The 20,073-nt window shown below is 42.1% G+C and overlaps 1 protein-coding gene across 3 annotated transcripts in view; it reads left to right on the plus strand.

Moving 5' to 3' along the window:
* Positions 1–20,073, plus strand: part of DLG2 (discs large MAGUK scaffold protein 2) — a 4,361,751-nt gene that overhangs the window by 1,788,541 nt on the left and 2,553,137 nt on the right. For all 3 annotated transcript variants that reach the window (XM_085623221.1, XM_085623223.1, XM_085623224.1), the window contains one exon: positions 10,816–10,980. In XM_085623221.1, the coding sequence (XP_085479347.1) occupies positions 10,816–10,980 (165 nt within the window). The remainder of the gene's footprint in view (positions 1–10,815; positions 10,981–20,073) is intronic.

Here is a 20,073-nt window from a genome sequence, read left to right on the forward strand (position 1 = left end):
AAGAGCAAGAATGTGCTGTATCTATTAGATACGATATATTCCTGTCCTTTTCCCCTGCGCCTGTGCACTATAGGCTGCCGTGCACTAACACAGGCACCTTTGCACCATGGTGAAAGGGTGCCTGCATTGCGGGGATGATTATTTTTGCGCAGGAAGGGAAACCTTCCTGCACAAAAACAATCACAATAGGCTTTTTCCTCTTTCTATGTGTGCTGCAGAATGCAGCACACATTGGAAGAGGAAACAATAGGTGAAATAAAGATATTTCTCCACGTTGTGCCTCACCTACGCCTCCTCTGGGGAGGCTAAGTTCTTGGTGCTGCCTCGAACTTACGATTTCTCGTCAATCTGGGGCAGTGTCAAAATGCCATGGATGTTGCTTGAAACACCCCTTGCAACACCCACTGCACGCCCCTTAAACGCAGAGAGGGAACCATATTTAAGAGGCAGCATTAAGCCAAAGAAGTGCTGCCTGGAAAATATTGAGCAGGCTCCTGCGCCACGTAACGTCTCAAAAAGTGAGGCTCCCGCGGCCCAAGTGGCCTCATAAATGAGGCCCTAAATCTCTTGGGGAAAAGTTACAATGCCAACCACAGTCTGTGTCTATTAGTCCTTATGTATGTAGTCATGTAGGGGACCAAATAGATCTATAGATCATCCAGAATTTACATTGGCACAATAGGGAGGGTAAAGGGGGGATTTTGTGTCGCAAAAGGGCACCCCAAATATCATTCTTGGCAGAAGATGAATTAGGATTAATGTCACCAGAACATGATTCCTTCCATTTGTTTTGGATATTTTTATTGTTTGGAGAGGACTTTTTTGCAGAGTTTTATATGTCAGAGGAGCTGTGTGGGGTTTATTCACGAGGCGCTCAAGGAAGCGAAGGCTATCTGCGGGATGAGGTTGTCCAAACGTCCACAGGGCACCTGTTATCTTTATGAAGTTGTAGATTTCGTAGGGCTGGAGTTGGAACTTCTCTGAAATCATAGCAAAACCTATTGTGTTTTTGGTGTCTCCTAGGTCCTTAATAAAAAGGGTGCCACGCGACCCCCAATCTTTCCGGGTGGCCGCAGTAAGATACATTTTTGTGGATCTATTTAGCCATAGTGAGGCTATTTCAGATCTTCTTATTTTATTTGTGAGGCAATTATCTAAGGTTGTTATTGCTGACAGTGTGTCCTTAGTCATCAGGAATGAGTGGGGAACTTGAAGTCATTTTATCATTAAGGTACTAATTAGGGAGTGGGGGCTGACTAACTGGATTTCACTAATTTTAGGTGTAAATGAATACCATGGGGCAGATTTACAAGCCCCTTGCACCACGTTTGCGTCACTTTTAACATGGGACAAGTGAAGCAAAAGTTGCGCAAGCGGCTTTTAAATCTGCCTCCATGTATTCAAGCGCTTTTGAATGTGAGATATGTATGGCCTCAGCTCATAACCTCATTGCTTGAGGCTGCCCAAAAAAAGGAAGACCCCGCCATATATGCGAGTTACGCAAACCTGCTGTAAATCATTTTGCACGCTTATTGTACCTCTGTGACACGCTTTTAAATGTGTAAATTAAACCATACACAATTCCCACAATGCTTATTGCACATTTATGCTGTGATAAATTTATGGTGTAAATTATTAATTCTGATTGGGGAGAGGAGTTGGCCTAACGGCTGGGGCGGTCGACCTCGAATCTGGGGAACTGAGTTTGAGTCTCGGCAATGACACTGAACATCCTGTGATTCTGGGCAAATCACTTAATCTCCCCGTGCCTAACAAAAATGAATGTGTCCTCATGTAATGCAACTGGTGCTATGTAAAGCGCTCTGATACCTGATTTGGGTCAAGTTTGCGCTATATTAAAACCCTATAAAAAAAAATGTACACCTACACTTAGCACAGATTTGTGTGAGGGATGCTTACTGTTTTCTTACGTCATCTCCGATGCGCATCCCTCTTCATACCCTAAAAGTGTGGATTCGCATCATGACAGGATATCTGTCCATCTGTGTTAAATGTCACCGATATAGTTTGTGTTTTTACTTTACATAGAAAGCAGTATGTCCATGTGGCAACTTCCCTTCCCCAAAACCACATCTGCAATTTTTTACCTTGTGGCTGCACTACGTCCACGTGGTTCATTTAGGCGAAGGTTTACAGCTGCAGAGCAGTCGGAAGGACATTGTAGGTGTTAACAAATACCCACAGCTAAGCGCGCTGTGATTGCTCACTCATTTGCACAGGAGAGATGGGTAATAAACAGGGAGATGTGCTGGCACTAAAATAGGCAAGAAGGAGGTGATGGCAGTGGTAAAGAGGTGCCCTTTACTCTCCTGTTTTTCTCATTGGCGCAGTGCGCTCCCTTTATACAAGTACCCCTTATACCATCCACCTCCATGAAATCTCTTCAGATTTGTCAAGATCAACACCTCTCCATAAAAAATAGAAACAGGGGTGGACAAGGTTTGTAATATTTTATTGCTGTTCACTAAACATTTCAGCCTTTGTTGGACACAAAAGCCAGTGAATTTAAATACCAAGGAGGCAGTGCTTAATTTGTAAAGTTGTAAGCGCAGGTGCTCAATTCTATGTAGGAGGCTTCACCGACTTATTCTACTGCCCCCACCCACTTCCTATACTGGCCCCACCCACTTCTTCTATTGGGTCCACCCACATAAACAACTACTATGGCTGAAAGACAGATTTAATACCCAATCTGAATTTCGGCGACTACAAGAAGAAAGATCTTTCCTCCCAACTGTGACTCACATCGCCTGATGGTGAGCTATCGGGGAAAGCTGGGCAATGATCTGTGTGCTGCAGAATTTTCAGGATGGGGGCCTGATCTTATCAGACACAGGCCCACCTCCACCCCTACCCTTCCCCAGGGTTAATGCCCAACCACCTTTGACAGCTCTTTGTTGAAGCAGAAGACCTACCTTCTCACTAGAAGTAGAGATGGAACAGAATTCCTGATACCCACTAGAGGGAGTCAGAGCCCTCAGCACTACATGGAAACACCTATAACAGCTACCAGGCCACTATGGTGTATAATTCATTACAGCCAAGTGGCCTACATCATGTATGACCCTCAAACAGTTCTGTATTTTGGCTAAATGCTTTTTTATTTTTTGTACCAGTTACAAACTCCTGGAATGAAAATTATCATTTGAAGCTTCATAGAACCCTCTAGCACATTCTATCTATACATCCCAACACCCACACTGTGCGCAAACACCATCCACAGTCCCTTACAAATACCATATGCATTCATCTTCTGAAGTATGTGTGAGTGATGGGAAACAACTTTTCATGTTACATTATATTTATAATGTATGGCATTTATTAATGTGCTTTCTAATTATCAGGACAGCAAAGACAATCGTTCCTGGCGTTGAGCACAGGTTAATTTAATGACTTTTTGTGGTTCACCCAATCAAAGATTGTGGCTGTTTCTTGAGTGGGGTTTTACACTCCTCAACCAACAATCCAATGTTTCACCCTATATTGTATCCCAGGGACCTATCTCTGTGATTAAGTAGCAAAACAACCAAACTAGCATTTCTGATTAATTTTATTAAAATTGGGCCACTGCTCTGCTACGGTTTAAATATGGAGTGCTCAAAACAATTTGAAATCTTAAGAATGAGTACTATCCCTGCTTGTAAAATACTGCACTGAAAAATAAAAAAGTTTACATTTGCCACAAATAGGGTTTTGGTTAAGTTTCTCTTTATTTCAGGGTCTGATTGCTATTACAATATGATAAGAGTATCAAACTGCCATGATTTTTTGCTTCCCTACATTCCTTCCAACTTAACATCTGTGGACACAACAAACCTGTTTCAAACCTGTAGGCACAGACTCAGAAGATTGAAGGGTGTCGATCTGTAGGGTCAACATTCCTACCGGCATAATATGGTTTGTAGGCGGTAGACAAGAAATGCCACCTCTTTTTTAAAAAGAAAATTTGAAGAAACTGAAAAAAGATACATTTTGGCAAGCACTTTTGAACAGTCAATCAGGAGCACAAGAGCTACCACTTGTAAAGAGAACGTTGTTGTAATACCCTTGCTCAAGCTCTTCACCTTATTTCCCGTCGACAAAGGATTTCTGGAAAGGGACAGAATGTATGCAAAGGAAAAATGAAAAGCCTTAGATACAAAATAGCTGAGTTCTGTGGAAATGCTCATAAAACATGAAAATGCAATATGCACACACACACATGCTCTCACTTACACACACACACACACACACACACACACGCACGCACGCACACACACACACACACACACACACACACACACACACACATATATTTCATTATGGTCATTGTAGTATTGAATTGCTAACACATGCATAAGGGTTTAGCTGCAGCACACTCACCGTGTGCATTTTGTACATACATTATAGCTTCATCTACTGGCTGGTGGGATTTAGGGGTGTGGAAATATATTTGTAAGCATTGATCTGCATTTTAATCCTTATTGAAATTTCCAAAGATTCTTTAACTTAACCTTCGCAGATGAGCAGATTTGTGTGTGCATGCAGGCTAAATTTGACTGTACGGAGAGATAATTGCCACACTAATCAAACCCATCCAAGATGGACAATATTTGGAGACTTTATCACTGCAGGTTTAACTTTTTCCTGAAATTTTTTAGCATAGTGTCAAATGTATGCATGATTTCCATGGAAATGTAGGGAAAGCTGAAACGTTGCAACCATTGGAAAGTTGCAAAATGTTTCCTAGAACCATGTGTAGATGGCAAATAAATAAATAAAAATGTTCATCCCTAATGTGTCACTGCACTGAGCAGATGTTTCCTGCAGGATTTGCGTTACTAGAATGTGACTTCAATGATCCTAATGCTTTGGGGTCAGAATTTGGATGATCAAGTCTTGGACTGAAAGCACTTGAGCTATAGCAGATGATATGCAGAATGTGACTTCCCAGCCCATAGTGCAACAGTAGAGCAGAAATGGTCGTGCGACCATACTAGCCCAGAAACACCTAACAGTCATTAATGCTGGAGGGGGCTTGAAGGGGGGGTATAATGCATTACCAAAGTAGGCTTTCTGCTTTTTTCAAAATTGCTTCTCTAGTTTCCCCATGCATTACTTCTTTGAGACATATAAAAAGTTGTTGGATTTATATAGTGCTTACTCCCCCTGACGAGGTTTCAAAGTGCTTTACAGCAAGTAGCGTGCTACTCTGGAACCCAGTGTTAGTGGTTAGTCCATGGTTATTGTGTGATCAGTAATGTGCTCTCAAGAAAAACTGCATCCATATACTCCTGTTTTTCGGTTATATGTCAATATCAAGTAGGTGTGATCATTAGTGAGGGCTATGTTTGGATTTCATAGCGTATTTCCTTCTCTCTCCCTGTTTGGAAGTCTCACTACCCTCGGTATTTTTAGTGAAGAGGGTAGAACAAAAGATGGTCGCTTGCTGTTGCTATCAGAAATGTAGAAGAATCCATAGGCATAATGCCGTTCGATGAGCTTCGGCAGCTGCCAGCTCTCTCCTTGGCACAGACGAATCTCAAAAACTAAGGATCAGTTTGATACAAAAACAATGCATGTACCACTGCACTGCCAACTACTGCCTGTATAAAAACAATGCATGTACCACTGCACTGCCAACTACTGCCTGTATAAAAACAATGCATGTACCACTGCACTGCCAACTACTGCCTGTATAAAAACAATGCATGTACCACTGCACCGCCAACTACTGCCTGTATAAAAACAATGCATGTACCACTGCACTGCCAACTACTGCCTGTATAAAAACAATGCATGTACCACTGCACTGCCAACTACTGCCTGTATAAAAACAATGCATGTACCACTGCACCGCCAACTACTGCCTGTATAAAAACAATGGTCAGTGCAGTTGTACATCTTATACACTCTCACGGTTCTGGAAGCAATCAAACATTGAACAGGAACGTTGAATAGACTACACGCCCTCTGCTTCCTCTCTTCAACTAGGCTGTGAGAATGGCTTATTTGCGAGCAACTGACCCCCTCATTCACATCACTTTAGACAACCCTTTCCAAAGAGTGCTGCAGCCAGGTTATAAAACTGTACAAATTTGAGTGGATTTGGAAATCGAAGGATCTCTATTCAACACTCCGGCTGTCCTCACCTTTTCATTAAAGCGCATTTGAGATGCACAGCAGGAGGCACATGTTGGGAGCTCTTGGAAGAAGCCGCGCTAGTTTGTTATTTGACAGTTGATACTTTGCTGGGAGTACATGATGGGCTAAAAAGAACTAACCACTGATTTTAAAAAGGAAAGCTTCGATCAGACGGGCAAAGGTGCCAGTATGCACGTTTTCTGGGAAAGTCAACGAAGCAAGGCTTGGGTATACAGGAGAGGTGTACGAGTATGGAAATGCGTTTTGGCAAGCTCATATTTGTAAATCTTCATGCTCTCAGCACACCAGTTCTTAACTCCTCCGACTTCCCGAATCAATCGGATTAAAACTTCAGGTTTTGGGATCTGCAATGGCAGGCACTACTACGCTTCAATAACTGTGCTCTGAAGTACCCCATGAAAAAGGTTGCCGCAGAAAAGAAGGCAGACTCACCTTTTGTGTCTGCAGCTGATTGAATTCAATTCCTGGATAAGGAATTAATAATCTGTGTGGCCTCAGAACTTCTTTTTTCTGCTTTCGTTGTTAAAAGGCTCTGACTGTGGCATAGCATTCAAATTCCTCCTCAGTACAGACCTGCTAAGTGCTAACGGGTTACAAGCGCCCCAGAGAGTTTATCGTAAAACTGGAAACACAGTGTGTTCCCTGTAGTCTGACCTGGGCCTCTGGATAGCTGCGATGGCCAAAAGTAGTACCACATCTAACAGGCATCAGCGGCACGTCCTGAACTTTCCCAGCTTGCCTTGCCCCTACCTCGCCCATCAGCCCGCCCTCAGCCAAAAGGCAGGTGTGCACTGCTAACATCACTAACCTGATGCAGTCATCATGCCTGGACCTGGGTGGGCCGTCCTCTGGTGACATACCAAGCAGACATCCGAACCAAATTGGGAACTGGACAGGTACGTGCATTTATATTTAATAATTACTGGGCCCATGGGAGAAAAATTCAATAGAACCGGCCCTGAGATATAAGTGCTGGTGCAAAGCACCTGAAACCACTGGCACAAATTAAGCATTGCAAGGAGGAAAGGTGAAGGGGAGAAGGTAAAATAGGAAGTAGTGCAATACAAGGTCTTGGCTTCAGCAATGAAATACTGCAACTCATCCAATCAAAGTGAAACTGAATTTCTCCTTTGGAGGGACAACACAAGGATAGGAAGGAAAGCCATTGAATCAGGAAGAGGTAACTGAAAGGAGAAAGCTATTGAACCATGATCTAGGAGCCAACCGAAAGTCCACTCGATGCCTGTATTGTTTACATTAGATCTGTTTGCCAACAAGAGGGAGCAAGAGCTGTCTGACGGCAAGACCTAAAAATGAAGCCACTTAAACAACAACTGCTGAAACTTCCCACCTTGAATCCCTGCGCTTTGTCAGATTTCTTTCAGAAATCTTTGGCCTTGTTTTTTATTTTCCTTGTCAGTGTGTTGCTATGTAGTTTCTGTCACTTTCTTGCATAATATTTTTTAGCTTTTACAAATGAAGTCCCACTATAGCCAAATGCTTCCCAAATGTGAACTGTACAATTTTGCATGATTTTCTTTAATTAGCAGAATTTCACACCTTGGTAACGCAGATGTGCTTTCCATCTGCTACCGACTATGGAGCACGCTGTCTCTTTTTCAGAAATACACTGTTTGCATTCATGTAAAGTTCATATCTGAAATAATGCATGTATCATGTTCCTTTGCATTTTATATTGCAAAGTAAATGGGTGGCCAGTATGGGCAGCAATGGAAGGGCTGACTGATATATAATGGACTTCAATGAAGAGGGCACTTTGGACCTTTAATGCTAGAGGCCCAATATGTGGTTTGTATGTGTGTAAAATGCTCTTCTGCAGCTCTTTTGTAAGCCAAGAGGACTTAATATAATGGGGTTACAGTCTCCATCTGAACCAAACCCTCTGCTGCTGTTACTTTAATGCCCGCCTCTTGGTATCGAACTCCTGAGTGTATGTGCAGAAGTCAATATGATTTTGTCGAATAAAACTCGTGTAAAATGCTACTTTTAGCAAATAATTATTTGGTAAATAAGGCTTTTTCACAGGTAAAATTGTGCTAAGTACAAATATTTTTGCAGCATTAGAAGCGAACAAGTTGTGAGTTTCACATAACTACACGGGCAGAATTTTTATTTCACATGCCTGATGGTACCTTCGCTTGGTAAAAAACAAAACGTAAAAATACTCTTGCAAGTGTATGCATGTATCAGTTATATTGGGGTGTGTTAAAAAGGATTATGTTCCGTCAATTAAATGCATTTTATGGCGGCTTACCATGTGTGTTGCAAACGTTAATTTCTAGCACTGTTCCAAGCTGTTCTTTTATCAGTTTGCGTTGTGTGTGTTTGTTTTGCTCCAAACTTCACTCCGCCATATTAGGACCCAATCTAAGAAAGCATTTGTGTGTTTACTGCGCTTTGAATTCAGTGTGCAAATTACCAGTTTTTAATAGGGAAATTAAACCTTTGGGATTCATAAAATATTAACTTACAATTGTGAAAATAGTTATGATTGACCAGGGACGTTGGACACATTGATAAACCTATGTGCATCCTTGGAGGTTTAGGCAGGAGTAAATCTGTATCCAGGTGGAAATTGAGACAGGACACCCACAACATGGGTGGATATTTACCGGAAGGGGCTTTTTTATGGCAAAAATACTTTCCACCTGGATAAAAAACAAAATAAATCACTAAGTGCTACCATATGAAGCAACAATTTAACTAAAGATTGCCTGCCTAACTCATAAAGCCCTACATTTCAATACGCCCAGATATCTGGCCCAAAAGCTTGAAAAATCAGGGGGCTGCAGACATTCGTGAGGTGCGAACTCCCTGCTTCTGAAACCCCAACGCTTCTGTGGAAAGAAAATAGGTTTCAGGTTTTTCTCGGTTGTCGCACCTAAGTTATGGAATACTCTGCCACCGGATGTTTCCATAATCTAATCTACCTCCTCCTTCAAAAAAGAAGCAAAATCATTTCTGATGACCAAGTTTTTGCCCTAAGACAACATCCATATGCGCATTGAACGTAACATACAAGCCACTCTTCATGACGCTTGACCTGCTCATCGATAACTATTTTTAAGAGATCAAGTTTATTAATCTGTTTATTTTCAATGTTGTTCTGTCAAGCTTATATGTGACTATGTTGCTAGTCCAATTTATTCTTTACCTTCCTTCATGTAAAGCACTCTAATACCCGCTATACAAATCTTTATAAAAAAAATATATATATAAATAAAGTGCAGTTGTACTGTTTAGGGAGTTGTGGATGAACAAATACATCCATGTATATTTTTTATGCAAACATGGAATTCACAAAGTAATTCCAGTAGTACACTGAGACAGTCACAGCTTCTCCAATTTACTCCTGAAAACCTTTGTGGAATGAGAAGCAGTAGGCTATTTCCTATTGACATCAAAGTAAACATACAGGAATAAATTTCCAACTGAAGTTTAAAGATATATTATATAATAAACAACCCTTCTCTCCCCCAAGAATGCTTGGCCCAGCTGTGTATTTTCCTCTCTTCTTGATGTTACTGGTCACAATTTCAGGTTTTTCTCCAAGTGAAGAAAATGCGATTTGATTTTACCCTTCAACTTCTCCTCCTGCATTTGGTGTGTATTAAAGAAATCAACTAAATGCTATGTAAAGATCCTTCTATCTGATCATAAAAGTATTTCAAATGTAGGTGTTAAAATAGGGCGCTACGATGCCTAGACTATAGTAACATTGTAGTGTTCTATCACAAAATCAATATGTCTATCATGTGGTAGAACAGACCTGAGAACCTAGATGGAAAAATATATAAAAAATATGTTTTGCACACTAAGAAAGAAAACTATCTATTGAGGAAACTATTTAGAGTGCCACCAACTAAGAATATTGTGAAGTCTACCATCCAGCCGCGGCCCGTGGAGGGAGTTCCGTGGGGCGGAAAGGCGGGGCGGGGTAGGGGCAGCATGGGGGGGTACTAAAAACCGGAATATGGATAATTGGAGGTAAGTAAACAATTAAATAAATAAAACGAAGTTCGTAGCGCGCCCTTCATCGAAAATTGAGGAGGGGTTGAACAGGAGTAAGATGTTACTTCCGGTATCACTGTTTAGCTAAAGTTTGTTTATAGATTTATATAGTGTGGCTTATTTACATGATTTGCTCAGAATCATAGGATGTTGTCCTGAGACTCGAACCCGGATCCCCAGATCCCAAGTTGGCAGCTCTGGCCACCAGGGCCGGACTGGGAACCAAAACCGGCCCTGGCAAAGTGCTCGGCCGGCCCCCAGGGCTTGGGGGAGCCGCCGAGCTCTTTTCCAGGGCCGGTTTTCGGCCGATTTTGTGACAGAGCCGATTTTGCAGCTATGCTCCAAACACGGCCCTGTAACAAAATTGGCCCCCAGGGGCCCAAAACCGGCCCCCACCCATGCAGCGCACCGGGGGATTGCCCGGGGCCCGCTACGGCCAGTCCGGCCCTGCTGGCCACTGCACCACATCCTCTTTGAATTTTGTTGAATTTTGTTGAATAAACTTGCCTGCTTGTTGTGGCTGCTTATGTCATCTGCACATGTTTTAGCCTCTGCCACCAAACACTGTGATTGTAGGTAATGAGTCTGATTCCAATTCTTTTTTTCTCCTTCCCACAGAAGTATCAATACCAAGATGATGATAATCATCCGCATGATCATACGTTGCCTCGATTAACCCATGAAGTGCAAGGTCCGGAGCTTGTGCATGTGTCAGAAAAAAACTTATCCCAAATAGAGAATGTGCATGGATATGTTCTCCAGTCTCACATATCACCTTTAAAGGTAAGCGGCTTGCATTGTCAGCGTTGTGTTTCTGGTGTTTTTGTTGAAATCAGCAGATACAGCTCTTGTTGAACTGTGTAATGTTCATAGCAGTAATTACTTTCTACCTAGTGCTAAATTTGTAAAAAAACAACAAACAAAATAAGTGCCAGGGCCCTCCTCAGGAGGCCACTGTAGCTTTCACAACACATTCGCCTGCCCGATCTGCCAATGACTGTACCACCACAACTACTAACCATCACAGTCCCACAAGTGTGACAGTTCAGACTACTCCAGGACCAAAAAGCTATAAGAATGGATTGGGCAGCAGGTATTAGTCACTTTTATTGTATATTGAATTAATAAACAGCTATTGTGGTATTCATCTTAAAAGTAGACAAACAGCACCACCATGGGTCAGACTGTAATCAGTGTTGGTGTTGGCAATTAAGAGTTGTTGTCGAGCACCGGAAACCACAGGCTTAAATTGAGCACTGTTTCTACCTATGTAATTACCCCATAATATTTACTCTTATCATGCATTGCATGTTAACATGTTTAGTATTTGCACTTATCATAGTACCATAATCTTTTTTAATCTTATCTGGGTTTATGAACTGCGAAGGTGTTGATGTTTTTAATGTGCTGATATATTCAAACAAGGGCATGCACAAATGTGGAAAGAGAATTGTGCTTTGTTACTATGGGCCTCATTTACAAGAAAGTGTTGCAAGCCCTTTGACTGCGCCACGCTGCGGCACTTTCAAAGCACAGGGATGCATCATATCTCCCCTGCGCTGGCGCACAATTAGCTGCCATGCACCAACGCAGGCACCCTTGCACCATGGTGCAAGGATGCCTGCATCACGGGGATGATTGTTTACTTGCAGGAAGGTGCCCCTTCCTGAACATAAACAATCTGAAATAGCATTTTTCAACTTCTATGTGTGCTGCATTAGCACACATAGAACTTGTAAAACATCATTTTTTTAAATGATTGTTTATGTGTAGGATGCGAAACCTTTCCCCACATAAACAATCATAAGAGGTGATTTCCTCATTCTATGTATGCTGCAGAATGCAGCAGGCATAGAAAGAGGAAACAATCGAGGAGAAATTAATACATTTCTCCTCGTTGCGCCTCCCTACGCGTATCCTGGGGATGTGTTGCATTCAAACACATTTCCAGGTTTACGGTTTCTCGTAAATCTGGAAATGTGTCAGGTTCCATGGGTGTTGGGTGTGAACAGCTACAGCATCACCCATGGACCGCACCTTTTACGCAAAGTGCTACGTGTAAAGGAGCCGTCCTTACAAGGACAGGAAAGAAACGCAGGGTGGCTTTTACTGTGCTTGTAAATATGGGGCAGCAAAATGTGGCGCAAAGAGCTTGTAAATAATCCCCTAAGTAACCTGCTGCATGCACCACAAGCTTGCAGAGTAAAAACAGGGCACTGACTGTGGAGGCATAGAAAGAGGCAGATTGCACAGAGAAAACACAAAACTATCCAGTGTGCAATTGTGCATGTCTGTGTTTACAACAGCAAGTTTACATTAAAGACTTTGTCAAAGCCTGTTTGTTTTTCCCAGGGAGACACCGTAAGTGCAAAGTGTGTGCTTTGACTTGGGTCCTTTCCAATCAGACTTGAGGTTCACTTCAAACATAAGGCTCAACAAAACAGTAACTGGACTGGGTTGCTTGCATTCCTGTTCAGAGGGTATACAGTTTGGGACGTACTGTTCCTATTAGTGCTGGACCAAAGCTGATTTGCATATGGTTGGCATCTGTTGTTAGTGAAAAAGCAAGAAAAAGAAAATAAATAATAGATTGAAATGCAGTCCACACCAGTGTTTGAGGTTGATTCACATGCCCCATTCATGACTTCCTTGCTTTTTGCAGTGGTTAAAACTGTGGTCACTGCTGTGGTCCATGCCTCAATGACAGCAGCTGTGTTTCCTAGGGTGGTGGCAGCTATTGTCACTGCTTTGGTTCTGTCTTTGTTGGCCGCTGTTGTTGTTGCTCCTGCTGTGGTTATATTGGTGGCCAATAATATTTCCTCTGCATGGTTGGCAGTTGTTGTTGTTGCTGTAGTAGCTACCATGATGTCAAATGGGGTCCCATCTGTGGCTACTGTGGCTACTGTTGCTGCACAGGTTTTGGTAACTGTTGGCAGCCAATGTTTTTGCTGTAGTTGGCTTTTGTGGCATCTGTTGTGGATGTGTTGGTTGCAACCAATGTTGGTGTTGTGATCCCTGCTGTGGTAGCAGTTTTCATAACTGCTGTGGCTCCTGCTGTTGTGGAAGATGTTGTTTTTCCTACATTCTGGTTGTAGCTGTTGTTGCAGCTGTTTTCCCTGTCATCGTAGCAGCTGAGGGTACGCGTAAAGGCCTGTGTAAAATGTTTAGCTGCATCAATCTGAGTTCTACAAAATCACCACTCCCCTTGGATGTTGAAAAGACTTGTCCCATTGTAACTCATTTATGGTTCCCAGGTCTCCTTCCTGTCTAACTTTTAGTGTGTCTATAGCAGGGGTCTCTAACATGATCTCCAAGCTTTATATTAAAAGGAGCTATTAAAGTTCAATAAAAATGATCCCGAGCCACTGTATTGCTAAGTGTTGTAAAACTGACCAAATCAGTTTACATGAGTGGCTACCATTTGCAAGACGACAGCACTGATCACCTCAGTGTATCAGGCACGGTTGCCAGCAGTAATGCAAAAAACACTTTGTCAATGTAGAATGACAGCCATAGTTGCTGTGCCGCTGGCACCAAGTTAACACTATTAAAAACAGTTCTCCCCAGCGCTATGTGATATCTTGTTCAAATATCATCTTTAATGTTATTTTTGAAATTCAATCATTCTCCTCCAAACCTCAGCTTATGAGTTCTAAACATGCACACATTTTCATCTTGAATACACACTTTTCCATTTTGCTTCTTATTTAGTAGGTTGGACTGTGCAAAGGAGAGGTACTTACAGGTAGGTGTTAGGTGTAACCAGTAACTCACAAGCTACTAAATGGAGAAGCCTGGTCTATAGTTTCAGAGCACTATTAACTAATGCCACATAAATCAACGAGTTTGCTTTCTTTACTAGAACTAAACGTTACCAAAGCTTTCATGCCTCATTGTAGAAAAACAGGCTTCAAACAGAGGCAGAATGTGGGCAAAATGCAGAGAGGCACAGTGAACAAACCGAGCCCGATTTGTAATATGAGGAAGTTCAGCTAAACTGTTCTCCTTTCCAGAAGGGAAAATGATTTACATATCCCAATACAGGAACACACTCAATGTAGGGGGGCGGTGTAGAAAATATAGCCTCACACACCCATCCCTTCTAACAGGGATCACTTGTAGACACACATAGACAAACATATACTTACACAAATTACACCTTGCAACATCAAAGCCACAAAGCTACCAGCCAGACAATCTGCTACCACTCTCCTTACTGCCTGGGTGATTACCGCTCTTGGAAGATCCCACAGTTAGATACTTGGGTAGTCTTTGGATCAGGAATCACAGGTGGAACCAACTGGAACAGAAGAACTTTGAAGTGAAGAAAATCAAAAGGTTGCAAGATAACATGGCTAGGACAGGGAGCTCTGTTCTTCTGACGTTCACAGTTAAAAAAGAGGAATTTCAATAGACAAGTAATAGAACCTGTTGCTTTACCTCCTCATATTTGAACAATGTACGGGACAAGGGGTTGCTTTCACAAAGTCTTGCAATTGTCTTCTTCCAGAGCAGAAGTATTTGCTCAATGCAACAAACACATGAGCTGTAGGGGAAAAACAAAGACTATAAAAAGGGGGGGGCTTCAGATGATCCACAATGAGATTTTAGATCCCAGAAGACTGATCAGTAGAGGTAGGAACCGAGATACTGACTGCAGGTTCACACATGTCACAGTTTGCTAATGGAAACCATGTTCCCTAAGCAGAAATAAGAGAAAGGGATGACTAGTACTCTCAACATTTGTCCTTCAATTCTGCATAAGTAGTACATTAAAGGACTCTAAATAGAATAGATGAAGGAAGAAACAGGATATGTGGGAAAACAAAATAGTTAGATGTTCCATATAAAGACATAATTAATAAAAACAAATTAAAAAGGTTCCTACTTCAATATGACTATGCAATATGTGGGAATATTAACAAACCAGACTAGCTCATTATGGGACAAAGAAGGGGGGTTTTAGACTTAATTTATTATGACAATATCGATATACATTAATTCTGTCCTATTTATTCTGGATATTAAGTTATGCCAGCATAAAGATCAGAAGCACTTTTTACTGATTTTGTTTCCATGTTTCAGACATAAAAATTGTTAATTGTGCTATCTCGTCATAACAGACAACACTGGTAGAATACAAAAAGCAATAATAAAGCAATAAAAAAGCTGCAGAAGACCATAAAAACCTCAGTCCTTGTGTTGCAGCTGAATCATCACTTTTTTGGTAAATTGTAAACATTTAGTAGACTGTAGCATAATTAGTTCAATGCCAACCAGAAATGATCCATGTGATGAAAACATGAAGTTAGGTTAATGTAGCCTAGTAAAGTGTATCTTTAGCACAATGTAGAAGCAAAACCACAGACTGAGTACAGTTTGTGCTACTTACAACAAACAACAAGCAAACTACACCTTTATAGGCTACAAGTACTTCACTCCACTTTTAAGAATTCTCTAAGCGAGATTTCTGTTGCATTGCAGGGGCTGTCTTACCATGCTCTCCTGCATAAGTTTAATTGTTTCTTGTAATGTTTTGTATTTAGACAATTTTTTGTCTCCTTATCAATAATAATTCTAAAAGTCAGACAGACATTTCAATAAACTATGGAAGATGAACTCTTTAGTACAGATTACATTATCCATTACGATTAAAATATATTGACTACATGTTGTTGTCACGTCCTTCATAACAACTCCAAAGTCCCTAATGAGTGAGTACGAGACCTTCGTACTGCAATATATTGTATATGCCTATTTCATAGAATGAGCATTATATTGTTATTCATAAAGATCTGTATATGTATAATGTGAACTTCTTCTTTCTTCTCAGCCTGTTCAATTAAGCAGCATTGACTTTAGCGATGACCACACATGTTCTTCTGCATTAACGTATAGAATAGTTCTACGTACCAGATTAGTGTAGGAGGAAATTCCAAAGGAAGGATGTGGACTCTCTGATAATGTTTTCCCAGAAGTTCCCCAAATTATTAATGTGAGACTAATGAAACACAGTAATCTAATACCACCTTTTAATTTTAAAATGTGTTTCATCAATTAATATAACTGTGATGGATTTTTAATACAGATCCTTAGTTGACACCTTACTTGAGACTAAGACAAAGTGCATTGGTCAAAATCAAGCTCTCTTGAAGTGTTCATGCTTCCAGAACCCAAACCCCCAAAATCTCTGACACAAAGGTCTTTAAACAAGATGTTTCTGGCTTCTCCAAACATCTGGAACTCTTCCACCAACTTTTATAAAGAAAGCCCTCACACTGAGCATATTTAAACATAAAACCAAAACTTTACTCAGAAAGAAAACTTCATGTAAACTATATGGCAAGACCACTCTTGTGTCATGAAGGCCCTGTACAGCAGCAGCATCTGAGGCAGTGGCTGCTAGAGGCACTGGACGTTGTACTGTTGACTGGTTGTAGCACTAACAAACCCTATTGCCCATTGACTCCCATACTGCCAGCAGCGGCTCCTCTGATATGACGGAGTAGCGTCGACCCACCTTCCAGCAGCCGAAAAAATGAAAAATAAAACAATAATAAACTCTTGTTTATTATCGTCTGTCCAAAACATGTGTATTTCTGTTTAATGCAAAACTTCATCAAACTTAGGTACAGTTGCCTGACACCCAGTATGCCTGGCCAGTACTATATAAAACTCTGAAAATGAATAATTTTTGCTCTTTGAGAGGTTTTCACACATAGCAGCAGGGTTACTGGCCGAGACCTGTGCAGGTGAGAAGCCAAGGTTATGACACTTCACAACAAGAGAAATGTGTACACGACTTGTTACTACTTTGGAAGTGATAAGGCCACCTACGAGATGCTGCAAATGATATATGCTCTTTAAGTTTTTAAGCATTTGGGAGTCTGGCAGACATATATCATGGTAAAAACAGAGCTCAGGTTTTTTATTTAGTTGAGCAGCCAAATAGCTAGCATGCCAAGACAGACAATAACTAAATTCCCAGCATAAGAACAGAGGAAAAAGACAAACAGAGTGTATAAAAAACAAAGGAAACATTGAGGCCAGACCATTCATACCAACAATTCCAACTTTTCAAAAAATCTTCTTGAAGTTCGGATTATCAATGCATTGAGATTCTCATATAGCTGTACCCTGCGCATTTTTACCCACCATTAGGTAAGAGTAGGGACTTCCCTGAATTTCCAAAATGCTAAAGCAAATGCTCTTGCTACCAAAGTAGAGATGAAGGCAGAGGCGGATTGGGAACCCAAAGCAGCCCTGGCATTGTTGTTGAGCCAGCCCCCGCACAGTGGAACATTGACACTCTCTCATGAGCAAAATCAAGCATTGAAGTCCATAGAAACCAATAAATATCAGAAATAACAACCATATGGGCAACGAGAAACTGTAAGATGATCTTGAAACTGCTGCATAGCACCTGGAATGGACGGGCAATAACCTATTGCCCTTGTAAGCTGATCGTACAGGAAAGCAACTGTGTATCCAGATATTAACCCCTTCAGCGCTCATGACGGAGCCACTCCGTCATGAGCCACGGGTGCCGTGTGCTCATGACGGAGTGGTTCCGTCATGCTGTGGCCGTTGGCCGCCGCTCCTCCCACGCTGCGCTGATTCCCCGCCTGTGCGGGAGATTAGCGCAGTGGGCGGAGTCATGACGGAACCACTCCGTCATGAGCACAGCTCAACCGTGGCTCATGACGGAGTGGCTCCGTCATGAGCACAGCGCCACCGCGCTGCCCCCAAACCCCCCCCCCCCAGCGAAGGTGTTAAACAATAAACACGTCTTTGAGTCAGTACTTTATTAACATGTTGTGCACATATGCCAACACATACGCAGTTAAATAAAAAAAATACTGCCAAGGATTGTCACTTGCATTATAAAATAAGCAATGTACTATTAAAGTCCATACATACATATAGTCAAGAATGATTACAACACCTTCCCAACTAGACAAAACTCAATCTTAAACAGGACGGTGACAGGCATTACTTAGTCTCTCAGGACCAGCAGATGGCGCCCGGTGCAACAATCTTTTAGGCGCTCAACGACCTCCTTCTCCACGGCTTCCATTACAACCACTGTCCAACTGTGCCCTCATCTCTCCATGGCCCCTCTGTCACAAGCATTTAATTTGTTTATTGGCACTGCTCCTACCAGCACAGGGTGTCAGAACACTTTACACTACAAACACACTACACAGAGACAATGAATCATACTTGAGTAAATCAGTCTAGGAAATTACATAAAACAATGAGGATTACAAGGTGTAGGAGTCACATGTCACAGATACTAATAGGCAGTATATTATAAGAGCATTTGGTACAGAGAGCACAAACTAAGGATTTAAAACATACATCAGTAGTTGGGGGTTGGCTTTACTAATAAGAATGCATTTGTACCCAAACTAACTCCATTTAGCAACATTATGTTCTGTAAAATGCATGAAACATATTCTTTGCAGCAGGCACATTAACCCTCTACACTACTGGTGAGTCAAAACTTGCACTAAACAGAACTCCGATCTCTCTACAGCAGGAACATTAAACAACACGTTCTCTTTGACTTACCAACTCCGTCGCTGTACAGTACTAGAAAAATAGTACTGCCTGCTGCTCGGCCTGGTCGCTGTAGCTGCAGTCTGTGGAGACACGTTCACTGCAGGCAGCTGCTCAGACGGTCCGAAGAGGTCAGACTGCTAGCACAGTGACCTCATGATTCTGAGGCCCTTCTCTGCAGACAGTAAAGGTCTGTGTTGCATCTAATATGCCACTGAGCTGTAGATTGAAGTACCGGTGAAGTGGGCATCATGGTGTAGGGCACGCTGTCTTTACAGCCGTGCCCTGCGCCTTCAGACACTAGACATAGCCCCAGGTGACCGCCAACGAGCCTTGTCCTTTCATTTAGTGGCCTGGGGTGGCTGCAGCAGGAATTCGAAATTAAAGATATGATTCCTGCGCCGACCGGAGCCTTTTAGTCACCATCACGCCACAAATGAGGCAACTGGGGAGCTTTATTCATTGATGTCAGCACCACTGGCACTACTTGCCGTCTGGAAGTAAACCTCATTGTAGTGGGCAGCAGTCCAATGCTTAATTTGTAAAATAGTAAGTGCCAGGGCTCTGACTAGGTGGCCACTGCAGCTTGCACCACCCATCGCCCTTGTCATCGCTGCCAAAACAACTACTAACCATCTCTCTTGCATCAAAATGCGACAGTTCAGATTATTCGAGGTCCCCAAAGCTAAAGGAGTGGCTGGGGAGGTAGGTATTTAGCAATTGTATGTATATTGTAGTCCTAAACTACCGTTGTCCTGCTTGTCTCTAAATTAGATGAGCAGCGCCACCATGTGGTGGACAGTTCTAAGTATGGTGTTGACATTTATGTGCCGGTGCCGAGCACCGGAAACCAATTAAGTGCTGGTGCTGAGCACCGGAAAGCATCAGTTCAAATTAAGCACTGCAGCAGTCCTTATGGCTGCACGCACGTGCATGGTACTAATGCTGACCAGAGCCAAGGAAAGGAGGGAAGGTATGCCTGCGCAGCACAGCATAACTCAACCAAAACACATTCCAATCAGGGTGAATCAGCCGGTCCCATTAAAGCCTAGCACAACATCCATTGGCTGCTGTGCACTGCCTGCCTTGTGTGCCTCACTTTAGTCTCACAAAAAACATCTGATTCTTCAATGAAAAGAGGTAATACACTCAGCTTTTTCAATAAGCTGATTTGCTGGACAATCTGTTTACTTGTGTTAATGCAGTAGAGTGACTTAAAATGCGTAAGTATAACACAAGATGTGTGACACTTGGCAGGGCTGGATGCCTAGTACGGTCAGTCTGGCCTTGAACGCCGCTGCCCTGTGGAGACCT

The sequence above is a fragment of the Triturus cristatus genome, chromosome 8, assembly GCF_964204655.1.
Source record: "Triturus cristatus chromosome 8, aTriCri1.1, whole genome shotgun sequence".
Classification (NCBI taxonomy): Eukaryota; Metazoa; Chordata; class Amphibia; order Caudata; family Salamandridae; genus Triturus; species Triturus cristatus.